At 38.4% G+C, this 14,279-nt stretch overlaps 1 protein-coding gene across 1 annotated transcript in view; it reads left to right on the top strand.

Moving 5' to 3' along the window:
* The window catches only part of Liprin-alpha (PTPRF interacting protein alpha), a 256,453-nt gene that overhangs the window by 90,761 nt on the left and 151,413 nt on the right, over positions 1-14,279 (top strand). The window contains exons 6-8 of the mRNA XM_068226883.1: positions 7,342-7,419; positions 7,579-7,746; positions 8,761-8,880. Of these exons, the coding sequence (XP_068082984.1) occupies positions 7,342-7,419; positions 7,579-7,746; positions 8,761-8,880 (366 nt within the window). The remainder of the gene's footprint in view (positions 1-7,341; positions 7,420-7,578; positions 7,747-8,760; positions 8,881-14,279) is intronic.

Here is a 14,279-nt window from a genome sequence, read left to right as displayed (position 1 = left end):
AATTCAGTACCGAGACTGGCAATGTGGGCAGTGCCAAAACACTTCGGCTGTCCTCAGCATTTTATTTACCTCATCCAGGCTCTGCATGAGGACATGTATGGTCAGGTTTTTTGAAATCAAGATAATATCTCAGAGGCTTTTCCAATCGCTTGTGGACTAGAACATGGGTGTGTACTTGCTCCAATGTTCCTTGCTCTATATCTGGCTGCGACAGACAGCAGCAGACAACCCAAGTGTAAATGTTAGGTATTGTTTTGATGGAGGACTCTTCAGTCTAACAAGACTTTGCTCCCAAAGGCTGACTAAGGTTACTACAGTAAATGAAATGCAGAATGCTGATGATGTTCCACCAACTGCTTTTACACCTGAGGAAATGCAAATGTAGTTAACTACTTCAAGAAAGCATGTGATCACTTTCGCTTCTCTGTCATTCAAAAGACCATAGTATTTTGTCGGCCTTCGGTTATCAAAACCCTCCAAGATGAGAATATCTCAATCTTGAATACAACACTGGACTGGGCAGACCATATTCTGTACCTTGAAAATATGTGGAGAAGAGAACTGATGCAGTTCATGTGGCATTTGGATGTTTGACACACCACGTCTTTATGAGTAGAGAGACCTAAATATAAAACAAACCGTGTACTGAGCTGTTGTAATCTCAATGCTACTGTGAAACTTGCACATTTTACTGTTGTGACATAAAACTAATCTCGAGCATTTCTACAAGCAAAATCTACATCTGTATTGAACATGAAATGGGATAACCATGACACCAGCCTTACAGTTCGTGAGAAAGCACACATCAGTAGCATAGAAGCCACCATCAGTTGTCATCAGTTTAGATCGATAGGACATGTATATCACATGGGTGATACAAGATTTCCTCGCCAACTTTGCTCTGATGTGAGCCCCTGTGAATTGCTGCAAAGGCTATCTTAAACGTAACAGGTATTGCCCCACAATCTTGGGATGCACTTGCTGAATATTGTTTACATTGGTGTCTCACTGTGTCTGCTGCCTTTAATACATTTGAAGAAAAATGCTACAGACAGGAAGGGGCTAAACTCAACCACCATCCGTTCAGTGCAAATTATGTGGAGTGTGGTTTCTTGCTAAAATCGACCTGTTTTGTCATTGGGAGCATTTCCATAAACTGTACTGAGTATGAAGATGATTGCTGCAGGAAGATGTATACTCGGACATGAGCCACAACCGCCAGTAACGATTGCTTTATTCTCCTGTTTCTGCGTATGATTCTCTTGATAATTTGCTGGCCAGTAGTGCCCTTCAGCATTACCATACTTGGTCAAAACTACTACAAAACTGTACTGTTTATATTTCCAAGGATACAGAACTTTATAATCTTGGGATTGTTTCTTTATTAGAATCTCAGGCCAGAAGGAAGGATAATGCCTCAATTATGGGTTTGGGAAGAGAACGTTGGTAGTTTACCATTATGCCTCTGATTAGTATAACCTCCTAAAGGGCTTTCTATATTTGCAACATTCTAGAACTTGTCATATGTGTGGCTCATTACAGAATCATGAAAATCATAACACTTGTTATGATATGACAAAACCTTGGAGAATAGAATATGTTCTCAATGTTCTGTGTGGGTTTTGAATGTTCGAAGGTTGGCAGGTAACAGGTCTGTTTTAGATTTATTGTTAACTAGCTGATGTACCCGTGCTTCGCTACGGGATTCTCAGAAAGACTGACTTGGTGGTTTTCCTAACTTAATTCAACATAGGTCATTACAAAAACGTCAGTAGGAATGTAGCGATTGAAAGCAATGTTATCATATAAAATACTCGATCAAATGAAAAACCGCACACATTCTCACTTTCAACGAACAGTACTACGGTGCCGATCTAAGAGTCCAAAGTTCCAGAGCTGGAATAACCAGATCGCACACTACTCATTCCAATCAGTGCCTCAGAGTAGGGAATGAATAGCTCGAATACTATGATGAACCAGTGTGTTACGAACCAGATATATCAGAAAATGTATGAACCAGAGGAATGGCATGCTAAAGAAGAACGTTATCCTACTCCCCAGCTACTTCCCCGCAATATACAGGCAGGCTGTTACAGTCGGTACGACCAGGCCAGTTGGCCGTGTGGTTAGGGGCGCGCAGCTGTGAGCTTGATATATAGCCTATAGATTTATCGATACGACCACTAATAACATAAATAACTTATTTGAGAATTACATTTCAGGCCTTCCCCTAAACTACCATTTCACTCAGCGTGAATAAAATAATTTATAGCCTAGATTGTAGTGGTTCATCACCCGACATTACCTGACGATTTCCATTAAATTCTCTTCAGCCGTTTTCTCTTGATGCGTGTACATACATACATACATACATACATACATACATACATACATACATACATACATACATACATACAGGCAGACAGACAGAAATTACGGAAAATTAAAAAATGCATTTCCTTGTTACTGTGGACATGACAGACACAGAAATACCATTCATTTCAAATTCTGAGCAATGTACAGGCAAAACACTTCTTTTATATATATATTACATTTCAGGCCTTCCCCTAAACTACCATTTCACTCAGTGTGAATAACATTATTGATACCCTAGATTATAGTGACCTATTCCTCGACTTTGCATACCAATTTTCGTGAAGATACGACCACTAATACAACAAATTTTTGACAATTAAATTTTAGGCCTTCCCCTAAACTACCATTTTTCTCAGCGTGTATAGCCTATATTGTAGCGACTTATTTCCCATGTTTGTCTACCGATTTTTATTAAGATATGGCCACTAATAATATAAATATTCGAGAATTAAATTTCAGGCCTTCCCCTAAACTACCATTTCACTCAGCGTTTTCTTGTGATGCGTGTACAGACAGACAGACAGACAGACAGACAGATAGACAGACAGACAGACAGACAGACATTACGGAAAAGTAAAAAATGTATTTTCTTGTTACTGTGAACATGACCGATACAGAAATACCATTCTTTTCAAATTCTGAGCAATGTACAGACAAAACTTTTTTTATATACAGGATGAAGCGAAATTCGCGCACTCGGGCGTCGCGCCGCGACTGCTCACCTGCCAGCAATAAAAAAATATCTCTCACAAAAGTTCGTCCTGCGAGTATATCATCATCATCATCTGTCATCATCATCTGTTTACCCTCCAGGATCGGTTTTTCCCTCGGACTTCGCAAGGGATCCCACCTCTACCGCCTCAAGGGCAGTGTCCTGGAGCTTCAGACTTTCGGTCGGGGGATACAACTGGGGAGTATGACCAGTACCTCGCCCAGGCGGCCAAACCTGCTATGCTGAACAGGGGCCTTGTGGAGGGATGGGAAGATTGGAAGGGATAGGCAAGGAAGAGGGAAGGAAGCGGCCGTGGCCTTAAGTTAGGTACCAACCCGGCATTCGCCTGGAGGAGAAGTGGGAAACCACGGAAAACCACTTCCAGGATGGCTGAGATGGGAATCGAACCCACCTCTACTCAGTTGACCTCTCGAGGCTGAGTGGACCCCGTTCCAGCCCTCGTACCACTTTTCAAATTTCGTGGCAGAGCCGGGAATCGAACCCGGGCCTCCGGGGGTGGCAGCTAATCACGCTAACCACTACACCACAGAGGTGGCCCCTGCGAGTATATCCGGCAGAAAAAGGGCGTTGAAGAGTGGCAATCTGGCAACACTGTAACCACATGTAGGGTAACTACCTCTGTCAGCACGCATTCTTTGTGCTGTAGAGTTGGTGCAGTGGATGCAGTTTTGGGTTAGCATTCAGGAGGTCGAGGGGTCGATCCTGGGTTGAAGCGTGTGTTCTTTATTTCATAAATGTTGTCCAGGTTGTATGGTACCTAGAAACTTAATCGTCAACAGCCATTGCAGCGGGTCCTCTAGAAACCATTTGAACTTACATACTACGATCCTACAAATGGACGAACAATTGTTTTCATTGGTCAGCTTTGAAAGACGTCCTTTCCACGTCGTGGGCGTGAATTTATTCGCACCACTTCATATACTAAATGCGAAACCTGTTTTCTTTGTACCCTCCTCCAATGATCTCATAGATTAGTAGCAACTATTATTCTTGCCTCGTTCAAGTCCATTATATTTCGTTAGGGCATACGTTACGCAAAGTATTTTGTTGTGTTCAGCGTTACAAAATGTTGTAAATGTAGGATACATGAGACCTAAGGTCTTACTGTATTACTGTATTACAGTATGTAATGTCCGATGGAAATTAGTAAATAAAAAATTGCGCCTCAAGCAAGGATCGAACCCTCTACCTCCTGCATGCCAACCCAAAACTCCATCCACTGCACCCACTGTACAGCACGGATAATTGTTGCTGACAGAGGTACTTACCGTACATGTGATTACAGTGTTGCCAGACTGCCACTATTCAACGTCCTTTCTTCTGCCTGATATACTCGCAGGACGAACTTTTGTGAGATACATTTTTTATTGCTGGCATGTGGGGAGTCGCACTGCGACGCATGAGTGCGCGAATTTCGCTTCACCCGGTATATAGATTACATTTCAGGCCTTTCCCTAAACTACCATTTCACTCAGAGTGAATAACATTATTGACAGCCTAGATTATAGCGACCTATTCCCCGACCTTGCATACCAATTTTCGTGAAGATACGACCACTAAAACAATAAATATTTGGCAATTAAATTTTAGGCCTTCCCCTAAACTACCATTTTTATCAGCGTGTATAGGCTATATTGTAGCGACTTATTTCCCATGTTTGTCTACCGATTTTCATTAAGACACGGCCACTAATAACATAAATATTTGAGAATTAATTTTCAGGCCTTCCCCTAAACTACCATTTCACTCAGCGTGATTAAAATAATTTATAGCCTAGATTGTAGCGGTTCATCACCCGACTTTACATTCCGATTTTCATTAAATTCTCTTCAGCCGTTTTCTCTTGATGCGTGTACAGACAGACAGACAGACAGACAGACAGACAGACAGACAGACAGACAGACAGACAGACAGACAGACAGACAGACAGACAGACAGACAGACAGACAGACAGACAGACAGACAGAAATTACGGAAAAGTAAAAAATGCATTTTCTTGTTACTGTGGACATGACCGATACAGAAATACCATTCTTTTCAAATTCTGAGCAATGTACAGACAAAACTCTTATTTTATATATATAGATTACTTTGGAGACCTTTCTCGCTTATCTTTGTGGTCAATCAAAGTGATGCCCTGTCCAGTTAAAGTACCACAGTTATTTTCCTTACGTCCTTGCACTGGAATAATGCATTGTTCACCAGAACCTTCTCCCTCCCTGCATCTTGAAACTTGAATAACTTGGCCATATCATTTGAAATGATAAAAATAGACTCCTTCAACTTATTTTACAAGGTAAAATTGAAGGAAGGAGAAGTGGGGGAAGAAGGAGAATATCTTGGCTAGAGAATCTACGAGAATGGTCTGGGCTCAGTACCCCCACTATTTTCTGAGTTGCTGAGAACAAGAACCAAATCGCCCTGATGACAGCCACCATTCAATGAGAAGAAGAAGAAGAAGAAGAAGAAGAAGAAGAAGAAGAAGAAGAAGAAGAAGAAGAAGAAGAAGAAGAAGAAGAAGAAGAAGAAGAAGACGAAGAAGAACTCTAGATTACAAGATCATCATTCTGTTGTAGATAAAAACTTCATGAAATACTTTATGAAATACAAACTTCTCTCAAAGTTGTAAAGAAATTATTACAACCTTAAAGTAGGTAGAATAACCCTGCTGTAAGTACTCAGCAAGTAATATCGTGCTGATGGTCTAAGCAAGGAAGATGTAAAGAATTTGCTGATTCAGCAGAGGTTGTAATAATCTAATTCAAATTGAGGCTGATGACTTCAATGTTTAGCCCCTTAAAACAAGTTAGTATGTTACTTATGAAATGCAAGGATATAAAATTTAAGATGCAAAACACTTCTGCAGTGTCTCTGTTCAACGTTGAAAACCACCTAGGAAGTGGGCTTAGTTCTATTTCTTCTTCTTCTTCTTCTTGCTGTGCCATCTGTTGAAGGTTGGTAATGATTATGGCTATTCTAGTCTTTGAGTCCGCCACATGAGAAAGCGACATCGTGTTGATCTCAAACCAATTCCTCGGGTTCTTCAGCCAGGAGATTCTTGTTTGCTCAGGTCTCAGTTGTCCTAAGATCTTCCCCTGCATCATTAACTGTAGAGGATCCTGTACTTTTCATTCCGCATCACGTGTCCAAAATATTCAAGTTTTCACTTCTTGATGGAAAGGAGTCTTCTTGTTTAAAATTTCCTTCACGTCAGTATTCCTTGCTCTTCAGTCCATGAGACATGTAACTTCCAGCTTCTTGCACGGTGGGGTGTAGAGTCCACCCTTCCATTGCATACAGTGCTGTGGGAGAAACGTAGCCCCAGATCATTTGCAGTCTCAGAGCTAGATTGAGATTGTGGTTACTGAGGAGCTCCTTCATTTTAATGTTGATGTTCCATGTATGATCAATTCTTACCTTGATCTGTTGGCTGGGCTCCTATTGTTAATTCATATTGCACCCAAGGTACTTGCACTGTCAAACACACTCGATATCCTCAGTGCTTAGCACGAGTCTAGCCTGGATGGACCTCTGCTTACTCATGATTATGAACTTGGTCTTTTTCACGTTCATCTTGAGCACCCTGTTGTTACAAGCAAGTGTTGACTCGCTCCAACAAATCTTGAAGATGTTTTGCACTGTCTGCAAGCAGCGCAGTAATCTTTGTAATCAACAGGTTTTATTTATGCTTCCCCTCACATGACTTGTCTTAGCTTCATGAATGTTAGTCCTGTAAGGCATAAAAGTTAGAGAACATTCCCCGTTTTATAAATGAAAATTCAGTGTCATCTTGACTTGCGTGTATGGCAATCAAGAACCTCTTTTATACTGGCAACCAGTCCTTGAGGAATTTTCTGGAGATCATCTATCAACGTCCCACTTATCCATTTTCCTGTTGCCACCTTGCATAGATTTAGCCCAGTTTTACGACCAGATGCCTTTCTTGATGCCAACTGAATGTGGAGGGTTTTACTGACTATTGCATGTTTCTGTGGTGGTTTGTCGTGTGATGTGCTGTACGTAGACTAACACAAACACTCAGCCCCCAAGTTGTTGTTGTTATTATTATTATTATTATTATTATTATTATTATCTACTAAGTGTTACTGTGGTACTTTGCCCTGTGTATTTCTATGTCATTTATTGTATAAATTTAGTTTTAACTAGTTTTTCATTTAATGCCATAGATGAAAGTCAGGATGTTCATGTTCTTTGTTTCATCTCGCTTTCAGCGCTTGTCAAACGGTGCCATTGAGCCAGATTCTGATGTGGCTCGCGTAATAGAGCTCCAGAATACGATAGAGAAACAAGTGAGTTCCCTCAGATTATTATTAATTGCAATATTGTTTGAAAAATTGATTGTTAAATGACATTAGTAATTAAATTAAGTGTTCTATTGTCCTGTTTCATTGCTTGGTGAAATAGCCTGAAAATATTCCACTCTCTAATGGTATTTATTTAATGTTCAGACGACAGAGTTAGGTACTTGGCAACGTCGAGTGTCAGAGCTGACAGCAAGGGTTTCAGAATTAGAAGAGAACTTGACCAAAACACAGAAGGAACTGCTGAAGGCTCAAGAAGGTAACAACAAGTTGCAGCGGGATCTGCGTGAAAATGTGGCACAAAAGGAAGATCAGGTATGTGTGGCTTTGTTCAGAATTTTTAAAACAAATAAATGTTATTTTTAATGATTTTTACATGTTATAAATTGAGATGCCTTTTTCTAGTGAGGCTGGAAGTAAGATGTGACTAGGGGTAGTGATTTTTTGCAATAGCATAGTTATCAAGGTTTGTAGTTTTGTATGTTCATTTTTCAAAACCTGTAAACCACTTTATAATGTGTTTTGAAAACAAGATAAAACACAAAATTTGTACATAAATGTGAGATGAATGATTTTTTTTAAATGCAAGTTTATTTATGTTCCTTTACTTTTCTTCTGGAAACTTAAACCGAGGAGTTAGTGCACTCTTGAACAGCCTGAAAATACTGTTGGCTCTTCTCAGGAACTGAGTTTTTGCAAATAGCTCTTCAATGTTTTCAGAGACCAACAAGTTAAAGATCAGTAAATACAATTTAATTATTGTAAGTGACAAAAGTCAAGATTCTCAGGTATGTTCTGTGATGTCCTTCAGCAGTGTCACAGATAAGTTACTTACTCTTAATGGATTTTGTATGTTTCCATTTTATAATCTTGATTCTGTATCAATATGAATTTCTTCCTTTTTTCTGTGTTATGCTTTCAGCTATAATAATTTATAAAATGAATGTATAATTTTGTTACATTTTATGAATTTTTATTTTATTATTAGCTCTGTGTAAATGCAGTTTTAATTTTACATTAATATTATGAAAGACATTTCCTGTTTTTCGGAATTAACTTATATTCTATGATTCTACCTATAAAATGTTCAATTACAAATTATATAAAATGTATAAATGAAAATGCTAGTTTTTTGATTTCAAAATGCTAAAATCATCACTCCTGGAGTGAGTTGGGAGAAAATCTAGAAGAATGACAGTTTCTGTGTAAGAAAGAGTGTGTGAATTTCTAAAATTGAAAGGATGTGATATGATATCTCTTCATAAACAGAGATGCATTTTCAATGTAATTGCAAAAGTTGCTCTATTTTACTGTGTGTTGCTTGTGCAGGAGGAACGTATTGCCACTCTGGAAAAGAGGTACCTGAATGCACAGCGGGAATCAACATCGCTGCATGACCTCAACGAGAAGTTGGAGCAGGAACTTCAACACAAAGAGGCTCAGCTCAAGGTGAGCTGCAGGGACTGTGTAATCTGTGTTGTTCAATATCTTACTTCATATCAGTATAGAGTGTGTTTCATGATATTATGCTTTTATGCGATCGATAAAAAATGACCTGTTCACTTCAGCGAAGTGCACATTGGTGCAAATATAGGACAGGCTCACTTATAGGACTACCTTGAAGTTTTGGAAGGTATTTAAAGAATAATTAAATAATGTACTATAATCACAACATATTCAAGCTTTTCTGTAAGTAAGATAATTTAATAAGCCCTAAAGTATATCCAAAATATTGTGAACCTTCCTCAGTTCTATTTTGTAAGGATGAAAGAACAGTTTTTCATAATCTTCATAAAATTACAATGTCATACTTAAAAACAATGATGATGATGATGATGATTTAACAATACAGTTAATTAATAAAAGCAAAGGTGTTTTTTTTTTATACCCCCATTGGAGAACTCTAATCAGTTATATACATTAAAGTCTAATAATATTAAATAGTCAGCTTTTCAGCATCTTCTTCTGCTCCCAAAACTTCTTCATCCTGGTGGACCTGCCTGCCCCTTGGTTGTCAGTAATAGTGTACTGCCTTCGTTAAAATGTTATGAGTTTGAATCGTGTTCATTCCTTAGAATCTCCATCTCTTCTCTGCCTTCAATTTTCAGCATTGGAAAATTTAATTCTTCTAAATCATTCATGAACGCTGTGAACCAAGTGTTCTTTGTTTTATTTTTCCAGTTTATATCTGCACAAATCATATTTCTTTGTTAAAACCAGTTTTTGGAAATTAAATTCCATCATTAGTCACAGTTAAAAGAAACAATAAAACAACTAATGCCCTGGTTTTTGTTGATGATGTAATGGAATGGGGTGAGACGAAAGTGGAAGTACAAGCTAGGCTAGATCTTTGGCATGAAGCTTTTCCAACATTAGGTCTTAAAATCAGCAACACCAAGACAGTTGGCTTCGTGATGAGTAGAAACTCTCCAACTGTTCATCTATGAATGGATATTGTAGACAACCTCCAGTACTTGGGTAGTGTTCTGTCCTCAGACAATACCATACATCGAGAGATTACAACAGAATACAGAAAGCTTCCGCATTCTGTCACACTGTACGTCAAATACTTTGGGATGAAACCTTTCCGCTAATTTCCAAGATCAGCTTGTACAAAATATATCTGGTACCTGTATTGACGTATGGTCTGGAAGCAGCACTTACTGAATCAACAAAGAGTCTTCTTCAGGCAACAAAAATGAATGATGTTCCTCCGTTCTTGTCTACAAGAAACAAATATGGATAAAAAAGGGAATATCGATATCCGACAACTGCTTGGATTAGAAACAAGCTTGCTGGAGAGTCTCAGAGCAAAGAGATTGCAATGGTATGGTCACATGGAAAGAATGGGTCCCTATAGGACTCCTTGAGCAAACTTTGGCTGCAGTGTTGCTGGAAAGATATCAAGAGGAAGACCTTGTGATGTTTGGGAGGAGCAGATTTTCAAGGACCTTGAAATCAGAGATGTAAACTGGCATTGCAAACATGAACAACATCTGTGTATGGAGAGTACAAACTGGAGGAGGCTCGTATCCACCACACGCGGCTACTGGAGCAAAGAAATGATGATGATGATGATGATGATGATACTTGAAAATAGTAGGACTTGTTAGACATGCAACGTGTTATTATTGTGAGTCAGCTGTTTTTCTTGTATTGTGCATTTCAAGTTACTTCGCTTAGTGTCACATAAGTTTGTAAGTGACATGTGATTCAAATAAAAATGTTCATCTTAAACTAGCAAGATACTCGTGCTTCACTACGGTTTTAAACTGTAAGTTATTGTTCAAAGTTTTACAGTTTGGAGAGTCCAATGTCAGCTAAGCCTGTAAAATATGCTCTCAGTTCATACGTATCTTCAGTTTTGGAGATACCAGTATTCTAATAGAAATAATTCAACAACCTTTTTGAGTTATTTTTACCCCCTCTCCCTTTAAATGTTTTTAGTTTTGGCTCAGTGATGATGAATCAGTCAGTCAGTCAGGACATGTTATTTTATATATAGATAGCTGGGCTGAGCGGCTCAGACAGTTGAGGTGCTGGCCTTCCGATCCCAACTTGGCAGATTTGATCCTGGCTCAGTCCAGTGGCATTTGAAGATGCTCAAATACGTCAGCCTCGTGTCAGTAGATTTACTGGCTCACAAAAGAACTCCTGCGGGACTAAATTCTGGCACCTCTATCTCCAGAAACCATAAAAAAGGAAGTTATTGGGACATAAAGCCAATAACATTATTATTATTATTATTATTATTATTATTATTATTATTATTATTATTAAATATAATACTTATATTTTCAGTGATCAATTCATTTAACAATTTTGTGGGATTTTTTTGCTGGGTAAGAAATATTTCCATATTATCCTGAATGTTTAATTCTAATATAATTACTTTTAAGAATAATTTCCATGTCTTTTCTCATTCCATTAAAATTATAAATATGATTACATGCAATTAAATATTCCAAAACCGGTTCTAACTAAGGAATGTAATTTGTGCTGATATAGACTGTTTCTATTACTTAACTGTTTTGACTGATTTAAAAAAATATAATCTGCTTGGAGGCACTGTGCAATAGTAGAGCAACAACATAGCACCGTTTGTTTTCAGCACCACAGGCTTAGATTCAGTTACCAGAACTCCTAACTCATTGCCACCTCCAGTGCCGACATTTTAATAATTTTGCAAATTATTTGATACTCTGGTTTTGTTTTTCCTACACAAATTTAATAACCGACCTATCAGTTTTGTTGTATTTCCCTGTCTTTGGTCTTCTGAGTGTTTTTCTTATTGCCCTTTTTTTTGGTCCAGTGTCATATGTTACACTCAGAAAAAGCAGACTTTTTTACAGCCTGGTCATTGAGTACATTTTGCCTCACGTAAAACCTTAAATTTGTTATGTCTTAACTTCATTTAACTGAAGTGATGAAAATGCTCTCCCTTCTGCATGACCCACTGTAACTGGAATAGTGACCAAATTGAACTGGTGACCAAGCCAAGCAACAAATTAGAAATCTTCTTTAAAGCTTGAGAAATTTTGATTCATTTGTGACCTTCAACGCTGCTGGAATTCGTGTAATGACTCCTATCGCCCCCACTGCACAAACATGTTCACTTCAGGAATGATGAAAATAGATGGAAACAAAAGTACTATTCAAAAAGAACATAGTACACTCAGGCTGGTATGGTACTCGTCTCTTATTATAAAGTGTGTTAAATGTTCCTAAAGATCATTTTCTCGTTACCTTTGATGCTTTCATGTCCCTTACTTATAGGCTTTGGACTTGTGCCATGTCAAGAAAATAAGGTGAAAGAGAACTTTGCTCTGCATCTTCAGAAGCAACTCTAAATTGTTCACGAGGAAGACTTCTCCAAGAATGGAGTTTGAATTTAGACGTTAATAATAGAAATGTAAGTGGTATGTTCATTCGCCACCAGATGCCTCACCGTACACGGTGAAGGGACAGGGAAGGGAACTACCTACATAAATCCTTAGTGGCTGGCAACCGCGTATTACTTAATTGATAACCCTGTTGAAATTGCTAGGAATTCTACGTATTTCCGCACCTTCCCGTACAATCCTGGACGTGTAGCGTCTAGTGTGTGTAAGACCTCGAGCATCTTGGAACATGACATCATGAGCTGACGATAGAGCATGCTCGGCTATTGGTGAGTGGTTGAGACGAATATTTAATTCATGTTCCTTGATACGAGTACCAATGAACCGGCATGTTTGGCCAATGTATATCTTGCCACAAGTAAAGGGAATGCTAGCGCTGTATGATGAATGAACGTGCTACTTCCACTTCTATTATTAAACTCTAATTTCAAACTTCATTCTTGGAGAAGTCTTCCTCATGAACAGTCGAGATTTTGTTCTGAAGAAGCAGAGCAAAGTTCTCTGCAAATCGTAAAGAATTTCACCTAATTTCCTTACATGGCATAAGCCCAAAAGCTTGTATCAGATCATTTTTTCATTTATATATCTGGGTGATTTACCATTTGTATTAGTCAGTCCTCCAGCCTGCCTGGTGGCCTTGATTGTTAAGGCATGAAATTTACAGGTCTGACACCTCTCCACAGTGAGGGCGTGGGATGCTGTTGATGGTGGTTCGTTCTTCGGTTGTGGGTGTAAAGCGTCGAGCAGACCCCTTGGTGCTATTTGACAGGAGTAGGCTATGTGCTGGCACTGGGTTTCATCCTCTTCCTTCTTACTATCACATCATTCATTTCATCTCATTAACTCCACTGATGAGGTTGCCGTCAAGAAGGGCATCCAGTCGTAAAAACTCTCTACTAAGATTCATCCCACTTCATACCAGACCCCGTAGAGAAATGGGACAAGGGTTGGACATACATACATTAGTCAGTCCTCCATTAAAAGATTAAGTTTTTTTAAAAGGGTGTGTGTGTGTGGGGGGGGGCTGTCCAACTGAGTGTATTAAAATTGTGCTCGGTTTATGGGCTTGTTCTTCAAGTTAAACGTTAAAGATTCCAATCCTCACAGCTTCTGTTACATGGGTTTGTACAATTTGAACTCCATTCTACTCACTGTGACTACTTCATCATCTTACTCTTAAGGTGGCCATGTACGTTATATTAATATACAGTAATGTTTACTTTTTTGTTGTTTCGTAACTACCAAACAAACGTAGGTTTCAGTACCATTTTATACAAATTTTGTATGATTTGTTTATAACAATTTAGTATGTTATTCAAGTTGAAGAATGTTTGTCACAGTTCAAAGAAAATTATGTAAAATTTTCAACAAAACAATCTACAATGTATGAGGAATGTTCCTAGCATTCTTGTTGAAATTTATGAAGAGTTTTAGGTTTCAAGTATAATAACCCTATTTTTTTTATTTCTGTCAAGTTTTCATGAGCAAAGTCCCAGGTACGATTCCCAGCAGGGTCGGGAATTTTAACCACCATTGGTTAATTACTCTGGCATGGGGGCTGGGTGTATGTGTTGTCTCCATCATTTCATCCTTATCACGATGCGCAGGTCGCCTACGGGAGACAAATCAAAAGACCTGCATCTGGCAAGCCAAACTTGTCCTCGGACACTCCCGGCACTAAAAGCCATACTCCATTTCATTTCATTACATGAGCAAAATTGTTTTAACAATCATTTGTTTGATAGTTTTGTAGGTATCCTTTCCGCCAGTGCTTGAGAACATGCTGACATGTATTGGTTTTAATTTAAAGCAGAAATCATGAAAATATTGTTACTGTTAAATGTTATTTCATTTTTAAAGTATTAGTGTGTTAGAAAAAAATACTTTAAAATCACATTCATAGATACCAGTTCATTTGCATTATTTGACCACTAAAATATCTTCAAA

This window comes from Anabrus simplex, chromosome 3 (assembly GCF_040414725.1).
Source record: "Anabrus simplex isolate iqAnaSimp1 chromosome 3, ASM4041472v1, whole genome shotgun sequence".
Lineage (NCBI taxonomy): Eukaryota > Metazoa > Arthropoda > Insecta > Orthoptera > Tettigoniidae > Anabrus > Anabrus simplex.
This window is presented reverse-complemented; position numbering and strand designations above follow the sequence as displayed.